Genomic DNA, 26,101 nt, shown 5'->3' on the forward strand with positions numbered 1-26,101 from the left:
GGCTGCTCCACTTCCCATCCAGCTCTCTGCTATGGCCTGGGAAAGCAGTAGAAGATGGCCCATGTCCTTGGGCCCCTGCACCTGCGTGGGAGACCAGGAAGAAGCTCCTGGCTTCGGATTGGCGCAGCTCCAGCCATTGCAGCCAACTTGGGAGTGAACCAGTGGATGGAAGACCTCTCTCTCTCTCTCTCTCTCTCTGCCTCTCCTTCTCTGTGTGTGTTACTCTGACTTTCACGTAAAATAAATAAATCTTTCTTTTTTTTTTAAAGTAAGGCACGTTCTCAATACGAGGAAAGGAGTGTGGTGACATAATAACTCCAGATTTACCTTTTTTCCTTATTGACTCAATTGTCTCTGCAAAGACACAAAGAGAAAGCAAATGAGAAGCTGAAGGCAGGACGGCGGCCCAGAGCACACTGTGCATGGGAGCCTGCACACAGGGAGGGGTGGTGTCCCTGTCCCCATACCCGGGAGCAGCCCTGGGACACACGGAGGAAGGGCGGAAGGAGGGTGCAGCACCCAGCACCCACTCGGTCAGCATTTCCTCCACTCCCCTCTGCGCAGCCACCCTCAGGACAGGCGGCTCTGACCAGCACGACCCCCGGTCTTGGGTCAGCTGGAACTTGGGCAATCTGAACCCCGGGAAACTCCACAGTTCAGGATGAACCAGGAAAGCCAGACACGCTGACTGCGACCCAAGCGTTTCTCGTGCGTTTTTTTTAATGACTTCACTGATCAGTGTTACATTCTGGTAAAGCCAACAGAGTACAGTTTTCTTGTGAGGAGCCACCAGCCATCTTAGTTGCTGGAAATTCCCCAGCCAAAGAGACCTGAGTGGGAAGCTGGTGCCAAGTGGGCTGAATGCGGTGCCCTGGCCTCCCTTGGCTGACTCAGCCTGTGAAATGACAGGTGACCCGGCTCCAGAATCTGGGGACCTTGGGATACAGCCTCAGGTTCCTCATCGGGAAAGGGATGCAAAGAACTCCACCCACCGGGAGCTCTTCTCAGGATGGAAGTAGACAGAGAGCGTCTCAAGGACAGGGTCACAAACGCTGAGCTACCATGGCTCCCTGGAGTTACCACTGTGGCCTAGTTCAGGTCACAGCTGAAAAGTAAGGAAACTAAGTTCACCTACAGGCACCTGGCAGCCAGGTCCCCGGACTGAGCCTGGGACTCCGGTCATCCCCCTTGGCCTTGAGTCTGGCTGGACCCGCTCGGATTGCAGACCAATGGCAGATGGAAAGGAAGCCAGGACTCAGGCATTGTCCAGGGCCCCTGGGGTGGGGAACGGCACACCGAGCTCCCTGCTTTCTGGGGGCCGCAGGGACAGAGCCTACCCCGGAGCCGGACTCAAGCAGCGACTGAAAAGGGCGGACTAGGGCGCGCTTTTCTTCTCCAAAATGTCTGAGCTGCAGGTCACCACCCCCACCCATCCACGCGCGGTCACCCCGGCAGAAGTCGGATGAAAGACAAGGGATTCGGAAGGAACGCCTCCCCCACCTACCTGGGGATTCACCAAAGAGATGGACGTCGAAGAGAGTGGGCTGGGGGCTGGAACGGCTGGAGTAGGATAGGGTCATGCGGTTCAGAGAGGTCTGGTACGCTAAAGACATAGTTTGACAAATCGTCCCAAGGGAATTGGAGCCGAACGGTTTATCTAGGATTTCCCACTGCTCACTGTCGCAGGTGAGGCTGTCGGGCAGAGGGAAGGGCGGGGATCAGCACCCGCAATCGTGTGCCCCCTCCAGGGAGCTGCCCGACCCCAGCGGCTGGCAACCAGATGGAACCAGCTTCCCCTCCAGAGGGGACAGACCAGATGAGGACGGGGTGGGGGGGGGGGGGAGTGGATCAGACATTCCTGCCAAGAGCGTTCAGCCTCTGAGCCCTCCCACGCCTGGAAGGCCTCCCCCTACCTGGGCCGCAGGTGCCTCCCAGACCCCCAGCAAGCCCTGCCTGTGGCGCTGCGGGTCTCAGAAACCTGCTCTCAGCCCCACAAGCGTCAGCATGCAGCCAGCGCAGTGGTGAGTGTCGCAGGGCCACACGCGTCTGTGCCAGGCTGAGAGCGCGCGGACGTGAGTGTGTGGCTCTCACTCCCTGGCTTCTGCCTCCCTGTCCCCACCTGCCGACACCTGGTTCAGTGCACAGCCTAGATGAGTGTCCATGTGCACTCAAGGAGAGACAGCATGTGTGTGGGGTTGCTGCCCATCTGCTGGCCTTCCCCACCCCTGTCACCACCTCAGAAGGCCCGTCTGCTCTTCGCACCTGCCCCTGGGCCTCAAACCCTCCAAGCCCCCGGCTCTACCCATGCTCCCAGGAGAGAGGCGGGAGGCGATCTGGGTTAAGACGATACACAGGGGACATCGACCAGAACACACACACACACAGCTGTCTTTATACTAGGCTTGCTCTTAGCCCAGCCCGAGTCCTTCCTTGGAGCCAAAGACAGTCATATCTAAGATCAATATTTGGAAAAGACAGAAGGACAATACGGGGATGCTTCGGAGGAGACCCCTGGTGCAAGGCTTCTGTCACCCCTGGCCTGGCTGTCCCCTGGGTGTTCTTGTCCCCCAAGACAGGATCTCAGCACGATGCCCTTCTCCGAAATCACAGGCACAGCCTGGGTAGACATTCTAAACCTTGTTTTTGAGACAGTGGCTTCTAAGTTGCCTTTCAAATCACAGAGGGCCTAATGGCCTAACAGTGGTCCCACTCTCAGCAGGTTTAGACAGGAAAAGAGGACTTGGTCCCACGCATTTCATCATCTGTCTCGTCCACCATGGGGGCTGACTGTGGTTTAGGCTGGGGCTGATGGAAATGTGGGTCCCCTGCTGAACTCTGCTGCATTTTGCTGGTTCACTGGCTGTGTCTCCTTGGCTTCATGCCTGCAGCCATTCATCCTCCCTGTCAATCATCGCGTCACTCATTCAAGAAATACCCCTTCTGCTCAAAGCCAGAGCTCCCATTCCAGCAGATGTAAAATAAATAAGCGAGGAAAACTTCACGCTTTGTGTTCCAAGTAGAGATTTGCACAGGATTTCAGAGAGGGGAGAAGGGAGAGATTTGCCCACCTGGGAGGGAGTCAAGAGGGCTTTATGGAAGACTTGGAAAATACAAGTCTGGGACTCGAAGCAGAGGGCCGGTGAGCCTGGTAGGGATGGAAGGATGCATGCTGGGAAGAGGGCAAAGTGGGTGCTGCTACAAGCTCAGGGTGCTGCGGCTCAGCTCAGAAAGGGGGCCTGGGACAGAAGTCAGAGAGGAGCCACCCTGGAGTCAGGCTGTGAGGATGCTGCAGTCAGCAGAGGAGAGGAGCCCTCAGTCAGAAGGCGGGGCTTCCTGCAGGGAGTGAACACACAGCCAGCGTGTTCTGGCGGCTGTGCTGGGTGGGGGAAGGGCGCACGGGGCCAGGCCACGCTGGAGATCATCCCTGAACACCACACAGGGTCAGAGAAAGCTCCCGCCTGCACTCACTTAAGGAAAGACGCGTGCTGGTTGCCTCGCTGCGTGGGCTTTATGACCAGGGTCCAGATGCAGGGCGAGGTCCTCGTCCGGGAAAGCGTGGACCTGCCCCACAGGTCTATGAAGTGGTTCTCACATTCCCTGGGATCTACAGACAGAAGGAACGGACATGCAGGACCCGCAGGGCGGCACCTGCGTCCCTGGTGGGGCCCCAGCCTCGTTCGTTCTCCTCACTTTTCAGTTTCAAGGACAATGGGTGGTGTGGGTGACCCGAGAGTGAGGATCCCATAGATGCTGCCTTTGCTTCCTCTTCTCAGAGGTGTTAAGCAGTCCATGCTTAGATTTAAAAGTGCAATGGGGTGGGGCCGGCACTGTGGCATAGCAGGTAAAGTCGTCGCCTGCAGTGCCGGTATCCCATATGGGCACTGGTTCTAGTCTCGGCCTCTCCACTTCTGATCCAGCTCTCTGCTGTGGCCTGGGAAAGCAGCAGAAGAAGGCCCAGGTGCTTGGGTCCTGCACCTGCATGGGAGACCCGGAAGAAGCTCCTGGCTCCTGGCTTCGGATAAGCACAGCTCCAGCTGTTGTGGCCATTTGAGGAGTGAACCAGCGGTTGGAAGATCTCTCTCTCTCTCTTTCTCTCTCCCTCTCTCCTTCTCTCTCTGTGTAACTCTGCCTTTCAAATAAATAGATAAATCTTTAAAAGAAAGAAAAGCACAATGGGCAGCAGAGGAGCACTAACAGCCCCTCCTAAAACGTGCTGTCTGAGGAACCACATTTCCAGGCGGGAGAGCCGGGAGCCAGCAGGGTGTCCCATTTGTGGTTGTTGGGATCTTTCCCTGGTGCAGGCCAGACAGACAGCAAATAGCCAGCTGCCTGCCTAAGCAGAGGCCCCCCCCCTCAGAGAATCCCTCCTTCCCTAAATCCCCACCCTCACAGCGGTAGCTCACTCTCTGACCGCCTACACAGAGCTGTCCTCAGCAGTCTTCCGGGATCCAGCGGGCTCCTGTTTGTTAAGCTCCTTTCTGTATTCAGCACGCCCTGAGCACCAAGCACACCCCTGCGTGCCCAGGGTGCCCCCTCCCCTGCAACAAGCTCCTCCCACTACACGCCCTCGCTCCTCCTGCAAACACTGTCACTGCTCACGCTGCGGGTGGAGCAGGCGTTCAGAGGAGGCTCCTGGGGGACAGGTCCTGTCCCTGCCAAGTGAGGCTGTGCAGAGGTCAGGGTGAGGGTCCCTGGGCTGGGCAGGAGTCCCCCGTGGGATGGGTTTGAGGAACAGGGAGGGGAGTCCTGCCGGGATGGGGACAGGGACTCAGGGGCTGTGGGAGCGGAAGCAGATGTTCACACTCAGCACCACTGAGTTGTTTTGGCCAGGAACACAGTCCCTGTCCGTGGGCTTCCGAGGGAGCCACGGGGCGCTGAGCTCAGAGGCGCACAGTGCCTGTGTGAGGGCGGGGAAGGGGCGGGGATGGCGTGCACACTTACCGCTTCCCTCTGGCAACGTGGGCACCTCTGCAAGAGACAGAGAAGGAAATGAGAAGCTGACGTTGCTGTGCGATCAAGCAGGAGGAGTTCGTTAGGAGCTGGCCAGAGAGGAGGCGGCATCACTGTCCCACCCCACACCGCAGTCCAGGGTCACCCTCGACTTAGGAGCTGGCCAGAGGAGGCGGCATCACTGTCCCACCCCAGACCACAGTCCAGGGCCACTGGAGGAGGGACAGAAGGTTCGGCTCTCACACTCGACAATCAGCTCACTCACGGCTCTCTCCTTCTTTGTCCATTTTAATCAATTCACGTCCAGCCTTCCTACTTGGCACCAACATTCAGAAAAGAACTCTGACCAGGGTGACCAATTTGCCCTGGTGTACCCAGCAGTCTGACACTCCAGCATTGAAATCTCGCCTTCTAGAAAATTCAGTCCTTGATAATGCGGAACAACCAGCAACCTGAGCATTTCTCATTGTGAATGATCACTGAGACCAATTTTATGTTGGAGGAAAACAACTGAATAAAATTTCTCTGAAAAGAGAGAGAGAGATTTAAGAAAGTTTCAGTATTTTAGAAACTTGAGTTAGGGACTAAGAGACCTGGACACAACCGCAGGGCAGTCTCTGGTGTCCCGGTTCTGCGGCTCCTCCGACGATGAGGTGGGCGGGAGCCCAGCTTAGATCCTAGGGGCCGGGAGCCTGAGCTCTAGGCATCTCAGCTGTGTGCCTCGGGACGGGTTCCTTACTCCCCCTGAGCACCCCCACCCTGCGAAACCCCAGCCACATAAGGTGACCGTCAAAGTGAAATTTGAAAACTTTCCTGAATTTTTTTAAAGGAGTATATAAAGGAGGAAGAATGCTAACTGACTGCTACCATGTCTAATCGCTACAATGTTTCTATCCCCAAGTAATGAATGGGGAAAACAAAATCCAAAAGGGTGCGGTGACTTGTCTAAGGCAGCAGGTCAGATGCTGTAGCACTTGAAATTGTTACGTCCTTGGCTCCTGGTGGCCAGAGCTTGACTGGACTATTCTAATCAAAGGCCATCAGCAAGCCACCGGAAGCCAGGAGCCAACTGCTAATGTTGCATTATTTGATCTTGAGGGTTCATCAAAATTTCTGGAACTGTATACAGTACATCACATGCCTATAGTGTGATTTTTAACTTTGGGCATCTACTTCTATATTACATGTCTACCCACAGACATAAATACAATTACATATATGAGAATGAACATATACATTTTATGTAGTATGTGCATCACACATGTACACATTATGCAAAGTACATGACACAGCATGAATAAATACACTAGCAACTTCTAAGTGACTTGCACCACCTCGGACGATGTACCACTGTCAATACAGTGGGAAGTTACATTTCCTACTAATTCGCACATCCCACTCATCGGGACAAAGGGGGCGCTTCTGAGTTTTCATGGTGGGTCTGCCCATCCACAGAGCCTGGGCAGGTGGGAATGCAGGGTCCACACATCCACAGAAGGGAAGACCGATGTACCCGCTGGGAGGGGTCGCCGGCCCACACTGACTCTCACTCAGCGAGCGGTGGCCACTAGAACACTGGCTGGACTGCGTTCATCAGTTGCAGGAACGGCCACGCGCACGTCATGTCAGCAGGCCAGGAGGCAGAAACAGGCCAGGATCTCCCACGTACCTTCTGGGTCACTGTAGTAATATGCCTCGAAGAAAGAGGACGGTCCCGAGCGCTTAGTCGAGTATTTGACTGTCATGGTGTTGGAGTTGGACTGGTAGACGAGTGAGAAGCCCTGACAAATTCTCCCAAGGGAAGTGGCATCCGGGGTCCCAGCCAGGATTTCCACGTGCTCATTCTCACAGGTGAGGCTGGTGGGGCAGCGGGAACGCGGGCATCAGCATTGGGAATCATCCCTCCCCCAACAGGCAGCCTCCCCCACCAGCGGTCAGAGCCAAGTCACCCCCGTGGCATTCATGAGAACGGCAAGGCCAAGTGTGAGCTAGGGAAGAAAACTTCTGAACAGATGACAGTCACCCGGGCGCCTCCCCCCACCCCAGGTTGCCGGTGGCTTCCACTCTCCTGGGAAGCCCCGCCTGCGGCTCTGGGGCGCCCACACAGGAATCTGAAGCCCAGGAACCTGCTGTGCCTCTGTCCTCCGCATCCCAGCCAAAGCTTAGCCACTCTGACCTGGGACAGGGCCCCCGTCTCCATCTAGTAAGAGACAAACTGTACGTGGGCTGCTCTCGTCCTGGGAGCCCCCCGCCCCTACTTCTCCCACCCCTCCTCCTCTCTTCACCCCTAGCACATCTCATGCCCTCAGAGATGTCAGAGCCTCTCTGGGGTAAGACAAGGTTGGGGGACAGCCCGCCGGGATACACTGGGCTCCCATTAGACTACGATGGCCCAATCTGAGTACAGCGAAGGGCAGATCACAACCAAAACATAAAAAACACTCTGAACAAAACACACCGTACAGGGAACTACAGAACCGCCTCTCCTCTGACCCATGAGCCGTGCTGCCATTAACGCCCACGGGTTGCTCTGTGGTCTTCTCCCTGTCTCCCTGTCCGGGCGTCCTCAGCTACCCTGGAGCGTAGGTTACGTAGGTGGCCTATGGTATGTTTTCAAGGGTTTTGGCCCAAGGGCCAATCCAGAGGGAGAGAAGACACTGTCACCCAGATTCCATCATCTGTCTCTCCCGCCATTGTACTTGATCTGATCCTGATGGAAATATGGCTTCCAGGAAGAAAATCGGTGGAGCTCTCCCTAGGACGGCCCCCATGTTCTGCGTCTTGCACACTCTCTGCCTGCCTTGCTGCTTAACACCACAAGGTCCGACGCAGCACGAGCCCTGGCACTCTTGAACGTTCAGCCTCCAGAACACTGGCAACTCCCTGTTCTTTAAAGCTTACCCGGCCACAGGCAGGTGCAGTGACAGAGAACAGACGGGGACATGCACTCATTCATTCATTCATTCATTCATTCAAGAAATCCAGCCGGAACCTGAGTTAGTGCTCCACTCGTGGTAGAGCAAACAAATAAATAAGCACATGATACTAACTAAATTGTGCCTAGGGATTTCCACAAGGTAATTGATGGGGTGCAAGGTGAGAGAGCCCTGTGTAGCTGGGAAGGAGCCAGGAAGACCTGGGAGAATTAACCCTCGAGCTTGCTCAGGACCCACGGAGGATCCTAGACGAGGCAGGGGTCAGTGGATGCACTCCAGGCAGAGGGGATGGCGTGGGCTCGGGCACAGAGCCGCCCCACAGTCCGGTGTGTCCAGGAATCCCAATGGGCTGTGGCTGCACCCCGACAGAGACCAAGAAAGAAGTGAACAGAAGAGAGGGGAGCTCCGGGACCAGATCACCGAGGAGTTTTCCAAAGCTGTGCCAAGGCCAGGCACGTTTCCCGGAAGACAAGAAACCCTCACTGGAAGATTTCAGCGGAGAGTGAGAAACGGGTCAGACTGTGTTTTAGACACACGTGGCCCATGAGCAGAGGTGACCCCGAGAGACCACGCTGGGAATCGTCCCTGAAAACTCCAACTTCGGCCAAGAAGACGCGTCTGGAGCACTCACTTGAGGGCAGGAAACGCCAGAGAGACTCTCCGACCTGGCTTCACCTTGATGACCCAGACACAGGAGGCTTTGTACCCGGGAAGGTGGATCAGCCGGCCCCAGAGATCCGTGAGGTGGCCCCCGCATGTCTCAGTCTCTGCAAACAGAAGGCAGGAACCCAGGGCAGCTCCCCCTGTGGAGGGGCTGGCTCACGGCTGACCCCACCACTACTGGTCCCCCTGAACCTACAGCTGGGAAACGGATCCCATTGACAAGCAGCCTGGTGATCCCGCACCTAACTGTGCCCCCTCTGCGTGCTCTCTCGTGGACTTTCGCTGCCCGTGCCTATGTGCATGGGGACTTTTGACAAGCAGGAAGTGGGAGAAATTTAACTCCTCTCCCTAAACATTCTTCAACATCAGCCACACTACCAGCTGGGAAACAGAACATCGTCAGCACCAGTGCCTGCTTCGTGCCTCCTCCGTCCCTTTTCCTAGATCAGAGAGGCAGCAAACCGACGGCTCTCCTGCTCCAAGAGCAGCCTAATTCCTTGTGCAGACGGGAATCCACCTGTGGGAAAGATGGCCACCACTATGGTGGAGCCACGAAGCTCCAGGCTCCCACACAGGGAATGAGGAGGAAAACGCGCCTCCCACCAGCAATCCGATGTGCTCGGGTTTACAAACGTCTCAGCCCATGTGCAGCACCTTCTATCCCTGGGAAAACCACCAATCGACAGGTGCCTGCACCTCCCTGCCCTCCCACTGCCTCCTCCTGCTACGCCGCTGCCTTTTCCTGCTCCTTTTTGACACTGAAGATGGAGCAGCCGCTCAGCTCTGCAGGCTCCAGGCTTTGGAGGGAAGGCCCCGGGCTCCGGGGCACAGGCTCTGTGGACAGGCGGCTCATCTCTGCCTAGTGAGACCGTGTGGGTGGGTAGAGGAGGACCACCCCGAGCCCACTAGGGCAGAGCTGATAGGACTGGGTGCATGCGCATGGGGTGGACCCCCGAGGGTCCCACGTCGTGTCTGGGCCCCTCAGATGCTCCCACCAGGCCCCAGGGTACAGAGCCAGGGGTTCTCAGAGGTCCACGAGGAGGAGCCCTCCCCTCCACGCCCTTCAGTGCAGCCCCTGGCGCACGTGGCCCCTGCTGTTCAGGGCAGCCTGCTCCAGCCGCCCCACTCTGCCCCCCTGGGCTGCCAGGCTCCAGCCCAGCTCACTGGGAAGCCTCCTTGGATCACTCCAGCTGGGGAGGAAGCATCCAGGCCCTCCATGTCTGCCGCTCCACCGCTGCCTGGGGGAGAGTCCTGGGCCATTTTTCCCTACGTTGCTCTGAGACTTTTGTGAGTGGGTTTCAGTCCTCATCAGAAAGATAAGCCTCTTAGAGAAAGACTGTGCATCCTACCACTGCCTGCATCACAAGTGACCAACCAAAATGTATACATGCTGCACCAGGCTCTAACCACAAAGTGCCATGACCCTCTATCTGTCTGTCTGTCTGTCTATCTATCTATCTATCTATCTATCCATCCATCCATCTATCCATCTAATCTATCTGTCCATATATCTATCTTTCTATCTATCCATCCTCTAACTGGGCTTTTATATAGAATGTGTGTGCCACAAACTGTGAATACTCTATACAAGAGGTATTACTATATACTGTATATAAATACATTAGAAGATGCCAGAGAGGTACACAGAAGAGCAACACGGAGAAAATATTCTCTTTTCTGAGGGATACACACCCCAACTCCCAGATACAGGCACAGTTCCTACATACCGTGGGTACCTGCACAGAAGGGCTGGTTGTGGTTGAGATGAACCATGCCTGTGGCCATGGATGTTTCTGTAAACACTAGCCCTGGGACTCACCCACTCCCCCTCACACAGGGGCAACCCAGCAGCTTTATATGAACAGTCCCACAAATAGCCCCAAAGCCAGCCTAGGGAGGGCAAGGGCATTGGCAGACCCCCACCCCCCCCAACACCTACCTTTCAGATCACTGTGGTAGTATGCATCGAAGAATGTGGGTGAGTAGTTGGAAGTGCTGTTGTATATGACGGTCATGGTGTTGGAAGACGAGAGATAGGCGAGAGACGAGCCCGTACAAGCTGTCCCCAGGGAAACGGACCCTGGATATCCATCCAGAATTTCCACCCTCTCCTGCTTACAATCCAGTCTGGGGGTGAGCAGGAAAAGTCAGCATCAGCATTCGGAATCGCCCTGCCTCCCCGAGGGCCTGACTCCAGGTCACTCCAGCTTCAGGCCTGGGCCCTGCAGGGGCAGGGACTGACAAGTGGGGAAAGATTCTCGGTTCTGAACAGGCACCATCCAAGCCCAGGTTCCCCTGAGCATTTTCTTGTCCACCATGGCCTCAGGGGGCTCCCAAGCCTCCTTGAAATCCCCGCTTGGGGTCTGGAGTCCCACCCAGGACGTTAATCCAGGTATGCATTGTGTTTCGGGACCCAAAGCATCAACAGTAGCAACTCCACAATGCGTTTCTTCAGCCATGGTCTTGGGTCAGGATGCAAGGATCCCACAGGGGCTTGTGGATGCCACTCCCTGGAGACGGCTCGGAGGTGGGGACCTGCCACCAGGGCACACAGCTTCCTGTCAACCAGCCTGAGTCCTTCCTCGGTGCCAGGGACAGTAAGACCTGAGATCAATCTTTGGGCAGGACAAAGGGACAAATAGGGACCTATTCAGAGCTGTCTGTTCCTCTTGACACCAGGAGAAATGGTGACACAGGAAACACCTGACTCTATCCCTCATCCTTTCCTTAAACCTGTCTCCCCCTGGTCTCCTTCCAGAATTATCCATCCATCCCTTTCCAGCATCCTCAGGCACAGTACAAGTCTGTCCAAGCACTACTTTGGAGGCAGCCGTCTTTAAGGAGTCGCATTGCTGGTTTCTCAATACCACAGTGGAACACCTGTGGAGAGACACTAATGAAGGGAGCAGATTTCTCTTCACTCCTGGTTTTGCAGCTCCACAGTCCACGATCAGACAGGACCCGCTAGCTCACCCACCTGGTGAGGCTAGGGGACGGTGGGTGGGAGCCAGGATGTTGGAATCATGGCTGAGCCCAACTTGGCTTTGATTAAGAGTTCTCTGGCAAGAACCTACCTTCTAAGGGCCTACTGCCAATGGCCTCAGGATCTCCACTCGGCCCACCTCCCGAGCACCATAATTAGATCAAGCTTCCACGTTCCCAGCAACACCAAAAACCATGACTTCGGGAGGTGTCCCAAAAAAGGAGGTGCCGTTCATCCACAGAGCGTCTGCATATTAGTAGTGGCCCCAACTCACAGCTGGTACATGGTGGGCAGGGCCTTAGTCACACAGGTTCTATCACCCTTCCCTGTGGGCCGTGTGTAGCTTGGTCTAGAATTGATGGCAATGCGGCTCCCACGTTAAAGTCGGCGGAGACTGCCCTGGGTGTCAACGTGTTAACTCACTGCGCATTCTCAATACTTCTGCAGCTTGGTCGCTGCATCCCTCATTCACTCAAAAAACTTATCTGGAACCCTCGAGCCAGGGCTTCCCCTCCGGTAGACACAAAGGAAGACACAATGCAACGTGGTGCTATCGTTCACCTAGGAACGTTCTGGGGGGTCTGATGGGATACAAAGGAGTGTGGCAGAGATCCAGGGTCCACAGAGGAGGAGACGCAGCAGGGCCATGAGCCGCTCAGAGAAGAAACCAAGCAGAGGGTGGAGGGCAGGGTTGGGGAAGGGTGAAGGACACATCCAGGCAGACCGCGTGCTATGAGCCAGCATCTGGCATTTGCAAAAAAAAATTGTGTTGTGGCTCAGCCCAGAGAGAAGAACCAGATGGGAGAAGGGGTTAGGAGGGAGGTAGGATCCAGAGTCCACACGCAGGGTTTTGTGAAGCGAACTTGACCCAGACGGCAGGAGCCAACAAGCGGTGTGCGGCAGGGAGTGAGGGAGTTTTGTCTGAGGCCCCTGGGGTTGGGTGGAGGGAGAACCGCCAGGATGTCCAGGCAGAGTCCTCCCCCAAACCACAGCGTCACGCAGAAAATCACCCCAGACACTCACCTGAGCAGAGGAAACGACAGGTGCACGAGGTATGACGGCTGCACGCGGATGATCCAGACACACCCTCTCTGGCCCCTGGCGTGCTTGACCAGCCTTCCTGAAGAACGTGTGAAGAGACCCACACACTGGGCAGGCCCTGCAACCGGGGAACAGGGAATTGTGGGGCTCTGAGGCCACTTCGGAGGGGAGGGGACTCTCCATTCCTGGGGCATGTGCTGGTTAATTCTCCTGCCTTCCAGGTCCTCTCGGGAAAACAGATGGCCTCGTAGCCACTGTCCCAGACAAAGCTGCCTTCTTTCACACACTTGGAGACTCCCGGTGCCTAGAGCCATTTGCAGTATCTCTTTTAGACCAGTGCGCAGTAGCAGAAATCTACCACCCCTCACTTCTTTATCATTCAGCCTGCTGCCCCAGTTGTGAGCAGAGTGTGGAAACCCACTCCATAGGCACGGTTCTGCCTCCCTGAAGTCTTTTCCCAGGACGGGCCAGAGACAGGGCAAACAGACGGGTCCCCCGTCCCAAGACAAGCCTAAGCCCTCCGTGAAACAAGGACTGCTTGAGCACAAGCTCTGCCCAGGGGCACCCGAGGCTCTGGGGGATGGGGAGGAACACGCAGGACCCAGGGAGCTCCCCTTTGCCAGTCGCCCAGGCTGCACCTGGCAGCCCTCGCCACTGGGAATCAACGGATTTTTCATCAACAGGCACCTGCATCCCATGGGGACTCCTCTCCCCTCCGACTGCCTCTTCTTGCATCGCTCTCACGTCTCCCATCCCTGCCTAGGGGCTGAGAAGACAGGCAGGTGTGAGGGCCTCCCGGGGCTGTGCAGGAGTCACCAGTGGGGTGTGGATGAGGACCAAGGAGGGGATTCCTAAGAGGACGGGGAGAGGGGCCCCCAGACACAGTGGAGCCTGAAGTCGGCACAGCCTATCTGGGCGCCAGGAGCATCAATTTCCAGGTGAGGCTCAGTCTGGGGTAAAGCAAAGGTGAGATGATCACGCCCAGTTTACCTCCTGCCCTTGCTTGTAGCTCATCTGGCTCTGAAAAGACACAAAGAGAAAAATAACATGAGAACAGGACAAGGAGCGCTGTGAGGAGGAGCCGGGGTGTGGAGGGGCGGAGCTGAGCACACGGAGGAGGTGGCGGCGCCGTCCCCAGCCGTGGGAGCTGTCCCTGGTCACTTAAGGGACGTCCCCAGCCCTGGGAGCTGTCCCTGGTCACTTAGGGGACGTCCCCAGCCCTGGGAGCTGTCCCTGGTCACTTAGGGGATGTCCCCAGCCCTGGGAGCTGTCCCTGGTCAGTTAGGGGACGTCCCAGTCCTGGGAGCTGTCCTAGGGCTGCAGGGCTGGGCACACCGTGGCATTCGGTCACCTCCACTCTGACCTGAACGCTGCCTGTTATAAATCCTGTAAAGGGACCAGGGAGCAACCTGATGTTTGCAGAAATCAACTGAACAAATATCCCACTAAGGGGAAAGGCGTTCTCTTAATTTACAAAATGTTCATCATTTCAGAGACTTCGGTTCAACCAGGCCTTGGAGCCAAGGGCCATTAATGCAATCAGCCAACCTCCCCGCGTGGGTGAGTGGGTCTGGGACAGGACGTGGCACCATGAGCACAGTGCATCATCAACGTAAGGCCCTCACGGACAGTGAGCCCGAATGGCTGCACACAAGTTATTCTCTCTTGAGGCCTCGGGTCACTCCCGGTTAAGTGGACATAATAATGCTACCCACACAGAGTGAAATTGGGCAAATCCTCCTTGTAGTACCTAGAACACAATAAAGGCTGAATCAATATTACCTGGTGGTTTGAAACCATTATCATGCATCCATGTCTAGCCCCGATTTATAAATGGCCACATCGTGGCTGAAAGAAGAGAAAGGACAAACCCACAGCCAAACGGCAAGCCACGGGTGCCCCCGCACTGACCGCTCTCCCTCCCTGTTTCACACTAACGAAGCGACCATCAGAGAGCCTGTTCTGTTCAAGACACAAACAGCGCTTGCTTGAGAATCCCAGAATCTGGCATGGGAAAGCCCTGCCAACGCTGCAAGGTCATCGGGCCCACCCCGGGCAGCCTGACCACGGGCTGGACTCGTCTGCCGAGAAACGGTTCAAGCCGCAGCCCTCAGGCAAGGAAGAAGTGTGCAACCACAGCCCAAACCCACAGGTTTCACATCCAAGAACCCTCCCCTGAGCGGCCACAGGCTGACCAACAGCACTGACCCTCCGAGCCCATGGCACAACCTCCCCCAAGACCACTTTTGTCCCTTAAAAATCCTCCTGGTAACTTGCAGAGTGTGTGTGAGCGGCGGAGGGACCTCTGGAGTGAAGAGGTCCGCGCCATCCACCCCCCAAGATTGCCAGCCTCTTGAATAAACCTCATCTGCGGTGGCCTTGGCTGTCCAGCGCAAGCAGCCCGGGCCGCGTTCTGACCAGGCTCAGAGCAGAACAGAGCCAGCTCCCTGTCATTTCTATCTCTCTGTTCTTTTCAGCCAGGATTTAACTGGACTCTGCCTTTTTAAAGATTATTATTTATTTAGAGGCAGAAAGAGGGCTCTCCCATCTACTGTTCCACTCCCCAAATGCTCACAGTGGCCCCGAGCTGGGCAGAGGCCATGCTGGAAGGCAATCTTGATCTCCCACGTGAACGGCAGGAATCCAGTCACGTGGGCCATCACTGCTGTGTGTCAGGGTGTGCGTCAGCGAGAAGCTGGAATGCGAAGCTGGGCCAGGTATCAACCTGCACCCATGTGGGACACTGGCCGGTGCCTGCCCCAGGGTGGCAGATAGCAGGGAAATACGCCAAGTTCCAGGTGTCCTTTCAGGCAGTTAGGTGATTGATAACAACCCTGCCATCTGCTAATTGGCTGTTGCCAGGAGAGTTCATCACAAGGGGAGTTTTATTTTCTTTTGTAGGAGCTTTTGGCTTAGGATTCAGGGCCTGGTCAGGTCCGAGTTACGAGATGGAGGCCTAGTCTACAATAGCTGCACCTTGATCCAGGCTCAGGTCTCCCGGTCCCCACCGCTGTCTGGGATTGGAGAGACCCTGGCTGTGGCTACTTCTAGAGAGCGAGTGTGTCACACTCCTCACACTCAGTGGTGGTTCAAAGGACTTTGGCACCTCTGCTCTAGCAGCCACACAAACAACCTGAGCCCATCACACCGCGTGGCCGTGCGTGCAGGGAAAGAGCCTCAGCAGGACCCCAGCGCCCCCTACCTGCTGATACACTGGAGTACAGCGCTTCAAAGGGTGTGGGCTGCCGGCTGGGGATTCTGGTGTACTTGACCGTCACGACGTTGGAGGTAGACTGGTAGAGGAGAGCCGAGCCCTGACAGATCTTCCCGAGGGACTCAGAGAGCACAAACCCATCCAGGATTTCCACATGCTCATCTGGACAGGTGAGGCTGTCGGCAGAAGCAAAGCAATGGGCGTTGGGACTGTCCTCTCTCCAGCGGAGGCCTCCGACCCCCGTCCCCTGATGCCAGGCACCGGACCACACCAGCTTCATCCGTGGAGAGTGCAAAGGTGGGAACCAGGGGAGGGACGTACTGCTAACATTGCGAAGCCATCGGGCCCACCCCGATCACAGCAGGACCCTCCTGTCACCTGCGCTATAGGTGCCCTGCCCGTGGCTCTGGGTCTCCAGCACAGGAATTTAAATCTGAGGCACCAGCTGCTTCTCAGGTTCCATGAGAGTCCAGCAAGGGCATGTGTCACTGCTGAAGGTCAGACATGAGTGTGTGGCCACCGCTCCCTGGTTCCTGCCTCTCCCTCGTTGGCAGATGGGGCAGCTGGTCCAAGCTTGGCCTCCCTGGCCCAGGGCATAGGGAGAGGGCCCTCATCTCCAACTACAGGAAGTACTGCCCACCCAGACCGAGCAATCCTGGGCGGTCTCCCCCTTCCTCTATGCACCCGCTACCACCCACCTCATCTCCCACCTCTCCACCTCTCTTGGTTCCCATCAAGCCTCCCACTTCCAGCACAGAGCCAGGCAGAGGGGCGGGGTGAGGCGAGGCAGAGCCGCTACAGCCTGCTGTGTCCAGAAATCTCCGTGCGTGTGGCTCAGCAGAGAGGGAGGCCAGAGGGCGGACGTGGTCGGGAGGGAAGGGAGATCAGAAATGGCACGGAGGGTTCCATACAGGCAAAGGCTCAGGGGCTAAACTCGACCAGACGGCACGAGCCACTGCAGGATTTCAGGAAAGAGTTCAGTTGTGGTTTCCATGGCACAAACAGGCGTAAACGGGGAGGGGCTCGGAGAGACTGCCCCTGGGAAACCACAGCAGCCTCCGCGAGGCACTCACCCGAGGGCGGGGAGCTGCAGGCGGATCCTCTGCATTGGCTGCACCAGGATGTTCCAGACACAGGAGGAGCTGGGGCTGGGGCTGTTGGAGAGCTTGCCTGTGGGGTCTGTGAGGACGCCGCCGCAAGTGTCAGCCCCTGCAACCAGGAGAGAGCGCTGGGGGGCCGCCCGTCACGCCTCCGTCTCCATCTCCATCACCACCCTGGACGGACCGCACCCGACACAGGAGGTGCTGTACCATCAAAGGGCTTCGTCCGTGAACTGCTGAGCCTGTGCCCGGCACCTTCTCACCACCAGGTAGCCTGTGCCCGGCACCTTCTCGCCACCAGGTAACCAATCTGTCACCAGGCACCTGCACTTGGAGGAAGCCCCCCTCCCCTGCCACCGCCTCCTCCCGCCACTCCCGCCCCCCTTCCTGCAACGCTCCCCTTTCTGACACTGAGGAAGGAGCAGCCCCTCAGCTCTGCAGACTCCAGGCAGTCCCTGGGGTCCTGGGACTCGGGCGCTGGGGAGGGGCAGCTTCTGACCTTGCCTAGAGAGGCTGGGGGGACGGGGTGGGGGCAGGGGGGGCTCCCTGGGCTGCAGAGGGTGGGGGGAGGAGCAGGTGGGAAGCCCCGAATGGGGGCGGATTCCAGGACTGACCACGCTTACATTGACCGTCAGGCCCAGGAAGCAGGAGCCCCTGATGCTGAAGTCCCACCCAAAAACGCAGGCGCATGAGCAGAAAGGAGGCCATGACACTGCCCACATCCTCCCTCTGTCTGTCCCAGTGGGCAGAGAAAACTACACAGGAACAAATGAAGCAGGCCAGCGCCACGGCTCACTTGGCTAATCCTCCGCCTTGCGGTGCTGGCACACCGGGTTCTAGTCCCGGTTGGGGCACCGGTTCTGTCCCGGTTGCCCCTCTTCCAGGCCAGCTCTCTGCTGTGGCCCGGGAGTGCAGTGGAGGATGGCCCAAGTGCTTGGGCCCTGCACCCACATGGGAGACCAGGAGAAGCACCTGGCTCCTGCCTTCGGATCAGCGCAGTGCGCCGGCCGCAGCGGCCATTTAGGGGGTGAACCAATAGAAAAGGAAGACCTTTCTCTCTGTCTCTCTGTCTCACTGTCTAACTCTGCCTGTCAAAAAAAAAAAAAAAAAAAAGAAGAAAAAAAAAAAAAAGAAACAAATGAAGCCCACGCGGCTGATGGGTCCAGGCAGAAGGATGGACGAGGCGTGCTGTGAGGGGGAGCTTGAGCGTGAACGGACGGAGCTGAGCGGAGAGGGGAGGTGGCCTCGCTGCCCCAGCCCAGCTCACAGGGACGGGCAGGAGGAAGGCGCTGCTCCCAGCACTCATGGCCAAGCTCCTTCACGGCTGGCTCCTTCTTTCTCCGATTCTGATCGACGTGAGACTGCAGAACGCGGCAGGCCCGGTCAGCAACGACAGCTGTGGCAGGGAGACCGCCCTACCCTGCACTGCCTGCGACTTCCAACCCTGAGCTCTGAGATCCTGTGTCCCAGGAAACCTCGGGCCCCTGGCGACCCAGGCCGGCCGGCTTCTCCCTGCTCTGGGCATTTCTCGTTGTAAACTCTGCGTTGCCCTCACGGCCTGTTTCACATCAGAGCAGATTCCTTGAGCAGCGCGTTCTTGTGAGGAGAAATCAGCTGCATAATTCATGGATTCTCAGGATCTCAGGGACTCGGCTGCAAGAGCCCTGCAAGAGTCAGGTGGATCCCGTGGCGACGTGGCTCAGGACACGGTGCCGCGACTCAGCACCAGGTGCCCTGGGTGACAGTCCTACTCGGCACTACAGCTCAATGGCTTTGGACAACTCACCCTCCCTAAGCCTTGGCTCTCTCATCCATAAACAGGAGCTCGTAATCCCAACCACAGAGTTCTTTTCCAGATGAAATGAGCTATCATGCCTGAGGTTCACAATGTAGCACCTTGAACATGGTAAGCACCTATTCTATACTTACATATAGAATATATGGATCACATACACTAGAATACACTAGAAAGTGCTGAAAGGATCATAATAAAATTAATAAGGAGAGGGCCAGTGCTGTGGCGTAGTGGGTAAGGCCACCGCCACAGTACTGGCATCCCATGTGCATGCTGGTTCGAGTCCCGGCTGCTCCACTTCTGATTAAGCTCTCTGCTATGGCCTGGGAAAGCAGTAGAAGATGGCCCAAGTCCTTGGGCCCCTGCACCCACGTGGGAGACCTAGAAGAAGCTCCTGGCTCCTGGCTTCGGATCAGCCCAGCTCTGGCCGTTGAAGCCAATTGGGGAGTGACTCAGCGGAGGGAAGACCTCTCTCTCTCTCTCTCTCTCTCTCTCTCTGCCTCTCCTTCTCTCTCTGTGTAACTCTGTCTTTCAAATAAATAAATAAATAAATCTTTTTAAAAAATTAGTAAGGAGAAAGATCATGTATTTTGAGAAACATATGACCCATCATCAAAACGACTGGTATGATTTAGAAAATAGTTTTTATATCGGTTCTACCCATTTGAAAGACGTGCAGAAACGCTGGGCTAGAAGCCACGCAGGTGTACGTGAGGGCCCCTGGGTCAGGCTCCCTCTTCCTCGCCCGGAGGCAGCCCAGGAGGAGGCTGCCTCTCCTCTGTTCCAGCAGTCCCACGCGCAGCCTCTGCCCAGCCTGCCGCACCGCCAGGCTTGGGTGGGGAAGGGGACCGCCAGCGGCTCCCCCATCCAACACCTACCTCCCTGGGGATCGCCATAGTAATATATCTCGAAGAACGAGGGCGTTTGGTCGGCTTCTCTGGAGTACTTAATGGTTATGATGTTGGAGGAGGAGCGGTAGCTGAGAGCTACGCCTCTACAGATATTCTCGTAGGAGGGAGATGTCAGAGACCCGTCCAAGATTTCCAGCTTCTCTCTCTCACAGGTGAGGCTGTGCGGGCAGAGGCGAAGTGGGGCGTCAGTGTTTGAAATCACCCTCCCTCCAGCCTGGAGCTGCCCTCGCTCTGTGGCTGGGCGCCGGATCCCCGGCTTCCAGTCACGACACACAAGGCCTGGTGCAGACCAGAGAGGGAAAAGCTGGGAGTTCTTTCTTGGAGCAGCCCCAGCCCCGGGACACCTCCCGGCTCACCTCCCGGCTCTTTGGAACACCTTCCTCTCTCCCGGGCCTGCAGGTGGGCTCAGCTGGGCCTCAGAACCCCAGAGCGTCACAATACAGCCAGCAGCAGAGCTCTCCAGGATGCGAGGACTCAGACCTAAGCGTGTGGAAGCTGCTCCCTGCTCTCACCTGCTCCTCGTCTGCCAGTCGGGGCCCCAGCCACTCACGCTCATCCTGTCTCAGGGCAGAGCAGAGAGGGGCCTACGTCTCGACCTGCTATGTAGGCACCATGCACAGGGACCATCATGCTTCTGGGCGGTCTCCCCACCTCTCTCTCTCTCTCTCTCTCTCTCTCTCTCTCAACCTGATCTCCCACCCCTCTTGCTCATCTAGAACCCCGCACATGTCACGTTGACAGGAGAAGGGCCAGAACCTCTCTAGGGCAGTGAGGGGTGGTCCCGCCAGGCCCCCGATGACTCCGTGTTGCCCTTGGCCCAGCCTGAGTCCTTCCTTGGCAGGGCCAACAACCATCTGGGGAAAGTGCAAGAGGACAAGACGGGGAGGTGTTCAGCCCCGCAGAGAGGGTGACGCGGTGAACGCTGGGACATCCTTCGGGGAGAAAGCTAAGCCCTGTGCTGGAAGCAGCATCTCTCAGGCGTCCTCCACCCCGCAGGGCCCTTAGACACCATCGCAGGCCCGGGAGGAGAGAGGCCTGCATCACACCGGTTCTGGCACCTGTGTCAGTCCCTGCTGTGGGCCCCGTGTGGCTTGGACTGGGATTGGTGGAAATGTGGCGCCTAGGTTAAAACCTGTGAAAATGTACTCGGGTAGAAACACCTTAAATTCTTAATAACTTAGAGCTGGGGGCCGGTGCTGTGGCACAGCGGGTAAAGTCCCAGCCTGCTGCAGTGCCGGCATCCCATATGGATGCCAGGTTCTAGTCCCGGCTGCTCCACTTCCAATCCAGCTCTGCTGTGGCCTGGAAAAGCCGTGGAAGATGGCCTAAGTCTTGGGTCCCTGCACCCACGTGGGAGACCCAGAAGAAACTCCTGGCACCACCGTTGCAGCCATTTGTAGAGTGAACCAGCAAATAGAACATCTATTTCTCTCTCTCCCTCTCTCTTTCTGCCTCTCTGTAACTGTGCCTTTCAAATAATGAATCAATTTTTTAAAAAACACCTCGGAAGTGCTTCATGTGGCTTTATCATCTTATTCATTCATTCACTCGACAAACAATCTTTGGGCTGCAGAGGTGGATTCCTATTCCAGTAAACCCGGAGGGCGTGAGGGCGTGAGGGCACGGCACTGGCACACTTCCCCCTACGCCCTGGCCCAATACACAGGGAGGGAGGGAGAGACCCGCCCATCTGGAAGAACCCACCCAGGAGCCGAGCAGGACAAGGCGGGCTGCCAGGGCCCGGGTGTGCAGAAAACTCGGGGTGCTGTGGCTCAGCCCAGAGAGGGGTCCCTGGGTAGAAGGACTGGGGCGGGGGAGGGATCTGGGCGCGAGGTTAGGAGGGGCTCACAAGCATGACAAGGAGGTTAAACCTCCTCCAGAAAGTGTGGTTCAGCAGGGAATGAGAGTGGAGGCGCCATGTGGTTTAGGGGCCCATGATGGGGGCACCTGGAAGAGACCGGGACAGACTCCTTTCTAGAAGCTACAGCGGCGGCAGCGAGGGGCACTCACAGCCTCGCACTCACTTGAGAACGGGCACTGTCAGGAGAACCTGGTGGCCGGGGGTCACCTGCACGGTCCAGGTACACTCGGCGTCCGGCCCGGTGTAGCTGAGGATCCTGCCCCAGGGCTCTGTGATGTAACCCCCGCAGCCGGTGATGTCTGCCGAGCGGGACAAGAGAAAGAGGAGCACCGGGCAAAGGGCAGCAGCGCCACCCACCGCCCAACTTCAGCTGCACCAAGGACCTGGCCCCAGGACCCACCCAGGCCGGGCTGCATTGTTTTAATCTTTTTCAGCTTTTTTAAAGAGATCCATACCCCTTTTGAATACAATTTGTTTTCAGCGATTGGAAATTGAAGGCATTTAAGGACTGCTCACCAAAACAATTTTTTTAAATGATTTTTGAAAATTTTTAGTTTTGAAATGTTATAATTTGTTTTAACATTTTCCCACATTCACTTCAAATGTAGACATTAGAGGACCAGCGTTGGGCGCAGTGGGGTAAGATACCACCTGCAGCGTGGGCATTCCCATATGGGCACCAAGTTCAAGTCCCGGCTGCTCCACTTGCTATCCAGCTCCCTGCTAATGTGCTGGGAAAGCAGCAGCAGATGGCCCCGGTGCTAGGGCCCCTGCACCCATACGGGACACCTGGGTGGAGCTCTGGGCTCTTAGCTTCAACCCAGCCCAGCCCAGGCTATGATGGTCATTTGAGGAGTAAACCAGCAGATGGAAGATTCTCTCTCTCTCTCTTTCTCTAACTCTGCCTTTCAAATAAATAAATAAATCTTAAGGAAAAAACAAATGTAGACTTTGTATACATGCACGTGTCTACTTTTCTTCTTAACAGAGATGTGAACCTCTGTAAGTGTTTGCCAACTGACATGACACCCAACCCACTGCCGGGTCTGGCACAAAACGTTGCACAGTGGTAGGATCTGTGTGTCTCAAACTCGCTTCCAGGAAGATGCTTAGTGTTCCCACCGCAGAGAACTGAGAAGCATCTGGGTGAGGCAGACGCCAGTCACTCGGATTTGCTCATTCCCAGTGTGTATTTGCTTTGAAACATCACTCTGTACCCTGCAAATATGTGTGATTATCAGGCCTATTAAAATTAAAAAATTATTCTAAAAATTAGCACAAACACCTCATTTCTGCCACCTAAAGATCTCGTTAAGCCGCGCAGGAGCAATTGTGAAGGAGGCCTTCTCCACTCCAAGAGAGGCCTAAGCCTCACCGGGAGCGGGCGGGTCCAGGGCCCTGCTGGGGGGGCCTCCGACTCCAAACTGGGGATGGAGATGAAAGTGGTGCCTTCCTCCAAGATGGCTGAGCCCCGGAGGTTCGTGCCTCCTGTCCATAAACCGCTCAGCCTGCACCTGGGCCCTCCCGGTCGCGAGGCAGTCAAGGATCCATCCAGGAGCAGGCGCCTTCCTCCCGAGGGGGCCTCCCTCCGCTCCGACCCCTCCAACCACCACTCCCGCTCCCTCTTCCTGCAGCTTGAGGCCGGAGCACCCCTCAGGACTGAAGACTGCTGGCCTTGAGAGGAGGCTCCCAGCCTCCTGGGACTCAGGCTGAGTTGGGGGGTGGGGGCACAGCTCCTGTCCCTGCCTGGTGGGGCTGGGAGGATGGAGCGATGCGGGGATGAGAGGTGCAGGGATTCCTGGAGCCACAGAGGGGTCGTCAGTGGGGTGCCATTGAGGACCAGGGAGCGGAGACCCGAGGAGGGGTAGGACTTTAGGGAGGGTGGAGGCTGCCGCAGGTGGTCAGGCACAGAGACATCGAGTTCTTTGTTCAGGGATTGCCCAGTCCCACATGCCTGGAGCCACGTGGAGGGGATACCACCTGCCTTACCTTTACTCCATGCAGTTGACAGGACTGTCGCTGTAAGACAACAAAACAGGAAGCACGTGAGAAGCTGAAGTGGGGCGGGCCCGGGCAGGACGGTGGCCCTGGAGCAGAGCAGAGGGAGGAGGCTGTCGTCCTGGGAAGGATCCTGGGCCGCGTGGAGGAAGGGCAGAGGGAGGACGGGGCTCTCGGCAGCCCGGGGCCTGCTTGTCCACTCTACTTGTTTCTGGATTGTTCCGTTACCGTTTAGCGTTTGCTAAACGCAGTGAGAAAAGCCGGCTCTGATGAGGGAGAGCAGCTTGCCCTGGATTTCAGAGTTAAGTTTCCAGCTTGAGCCCCCAAAGCTCCATGCCCCAGGAAACCCCACAGTCCTGGGAAAACCAGGCAGGTGGCACACCCTGGGTCTGAGGGAACTTATCCTGCTATCAGTTCTGTAGAGAGATTAAAGAGCCACTAGAGGCTGAAATAAACCAATTGGATGAAAGTATCAAGGGTGTTGAAATAAACAATGTTACTCTGCGGACAGTTCACTGTTTCCGGAGACCTGAGTCAAGATCTTGGATCCGACAAGGCCCCCAGGACACGACGCAGTGCTGGGACCGCAGCTCCGAGGCAGGTGTCCTGGGTGACCGTCCTGGCCAGCATTAGAGCGGAATGGCTCTAGGCATTCACTCTCCCTGAGCCTCAGCTCGCTCATCTGTGAAATAAATGGGCCTCTTAATAGTGACAGCCTTGGCCGGCACCGCGGCTCACTTGGCTAATCCCCTGCCTGAGGCGCCGGCACCCCAGGTTCTAGTCCCAGTTGGGGCACCGGATTCTGTCTCGATTGCTCCTCTTCCAGTCCAGCTCTCTGCTGTGGCCTGGGAAGGCAGTGGAGGATGGCCCAAGTGCTTGGGTCCCTGCACCCACATGGGAGACCAGGAGAAGCACCTGGCTCCTGGCTTCGGATTGGTGCAATGTGCTGGCCGTGGCGGCCATTTTTGGGGGGTGAACCAACAGAAGGAAGACCTTTCTCTCTGTCTGTCTGTCTCTCTCTAACTCTGCCTGTCAAAAAAAAAATAGTAACAGCCTTACAGGGTGAGGGAGGAGGAGCCACAGGACACCCACAGCACGCGCCCAGCGCTGGGTCTCGGGCCACTTTCCTGTCACTGTCACCCTCATTTCCCAATGACCTGATATCCCGTCCCTGGGTCAGTTAGACCTCGGAACTCTGCTCTGGACCCTAGGCTGCCAAGCCAAATGCGGCCCCTGAGAGTCCCTCTCAGCCGCTCTTCCAGGCCTGGGGCCGTGTAGCACGCGGGGTCTTTGCACATCTGGGGTCTCTCAGCCCTGCCCTAGAGGACAGAAATCATGGTTTGCAAAAATCAGGTCGGGTGCAAAATCCTCCACACCTGGGCTCTGGGCTGGGCCCAGTCTCCCTGAGGTCTGATGAAGGTTCCCAGACCCAGGCCGTGAAGAACAAACTGCCCCTTGGCAGTCACTAATGGCGCCCTCCAGGTGTGTGTGTGGGGGGGGGGGGTGAGCAGTCACCTTAGGGAGCACCGCAGGGGGCCTTAATCATTAACTCCCTGCAGCTTCCCTCAGGGGGTTTGTGGGTCATCAGCTGCAGCAGCCCTGCAGGGTCTCATTATTCTATCTCTGAGATCAGAGAGGTTGAGTGACCTGGAAGGGCTCACACAGCTCCTCTGGTCTCCTTTTCAGCAAGTTACCTTTTTGTCTCCCGACTTCCCCAGGATCAAAAGCAGCACACGCACCCTGAGGTCAGGCTCTGGGGGCTCCCATGACTGAGACCCTACGGCCCCCAGGAGCACCCCCAGGAGCACCGGTGAGAACAAGGCTGAGAGCTGCCCCTGCAGCTGCACTGAGAGTCCTTAGCAGAGGGGCCGCGGCCTGAGGAGGCCTGGGGGGCACCCAAAGGTGATAGCCCTGACGGAGGGGGAGGTACAGGAGCAGCGGTGAGGCACAGGCCGGGCCCCGGGTGAGCTGTGAACGCAGAGCGAGCGAGCTGAGGACGGTGTGGGGGGCTGGGGGGGGAGGGCAGAGGAGCAGCAGGACAGAAGTGGGGGACAGACGGGAGGTGGAGAAGAGGAAGGAGGGAGAAAGCAGCAAGCGCTCTCCCGGCAGCCACCGCGCACCAATTCTGCCGGTGCTCCCGAGTCGCTGTCGGCCACCCCTTCTGCCCACCTGCTGCCCAGCCCTCCGAGGGACAAGGGGCTCCTTCCCTGGGGACCTTCTGCTTGCTGCGGCCCCAGGTGACAAAGCCCTGGGCCAGATGCCGAGACCTCTCCCTGCCCCCTGCATTGTGGGCCCACCGTGGAGCCCGGGACCCCCTGGGATGTCCACCTGGGCACCTGCCTGCAGCCACACCACTGGGAACTCCCCCGAAGCATCCCTGGTCTGACACCTCGATCACTTCCAGGTGAGCCAAGTCTGCGCCCAGCGCAGTCTCGGGGTAAATTTGCTTAGGCAGGAAGGACGCTCACAAAACGTAGGACAAAGCAGGGGACGAGGATCCCAGAAAATGTTGACAATCCAAGAAGGCACCAGTGCCAGGACGTGGGCAGCCCTGTCCTGCCTCCCCAGCACTGCGGGAGACGCGGCACCTCGTGGGTGAGAGTACCCCTGGTTGGAGTCGGGCATCCTGCAGCCTGTCTGCGCAGGGCT

At 57.1% G+C, this 26,101-nt stretch overlaps 1 protein-coding gene across 2 annotated transcripts in view; it reads right to left on the reverse strand.

Moving 5' to 3' along the window:
- SPADH (spermadhesin family member) overlaps positions 1-26,101 on the reverse strand; it is a 33,375-nt gene that overhangs the window by 7,062 nt on the left and 212 nt on the right. For both annotated transcript variants that reach the window (XM_017348629.4, XM_008270622.5), the window contains exons 2-15: positions 23,444-23,473; positions 21,618-21,753; positions 19,561-19,751; positions 16,861-16,996; positions 15,776-15,963; positions 13,564-13,593; positions 12,556-12,691; positions 10,489-10,676; positions 8,518-8,653; positions 6,620-6,807; positions 4,942-4,968; positions 3,469-3,604; positions 1,505-1,692; positions 328-354 (exon numbers count right to left, since the gene is read on the reverse strand). In XM_017348629.4, the coding sequence (XP_017204118.3) occupies positions 328-354; positions 1,505-1,692; positions 3,469-3,604; positions 4,942-4,968; positions 6,620-6,807; positions 8,518-8,653; positions 10,489-10,676; positions 12,556-12,691; positions 13,564-13,593; positions 15,776-15,963; positions 16,861-16,996; positions 19,561-19,751; positions 21,618-21,753; positions 23,444-23,473 (1,737 nt within the window). The remainder of the gene's footprint in view (positions 1-327; positions 355-1,504; positions 1,693-3,468; positions 3,605-4,941; positions 4,969-6,619; positions 6,808-8,517; positions 8,654-10,488; positions 10,677-12,555; positions 12,692-13,563; positions 13,594-15,775; positions 15,964-16,860; positions 16,997-19,560; positions 19,752-21,617; positions 21,754-23,443; positions 23,474-26,101) is intronic.

The sequence above is a fragment of the Oryctolagus cuniculus genome, chromosome 15 (assembly GCF_051225735.1).
Source record: "Oryctolagus cuniculus isolate XC-2025 breed Fujian yellow rabbit chromosome 15, ASM5122573v1, whole genome shotgun sequence".
Classification (NCBI taxonomy): Eukaryota; Metazoa; Chordata; class Mammalia; order Lagomorpha; family Leporidae; genus Oryctolagus; species Oryctolagus cuniculus.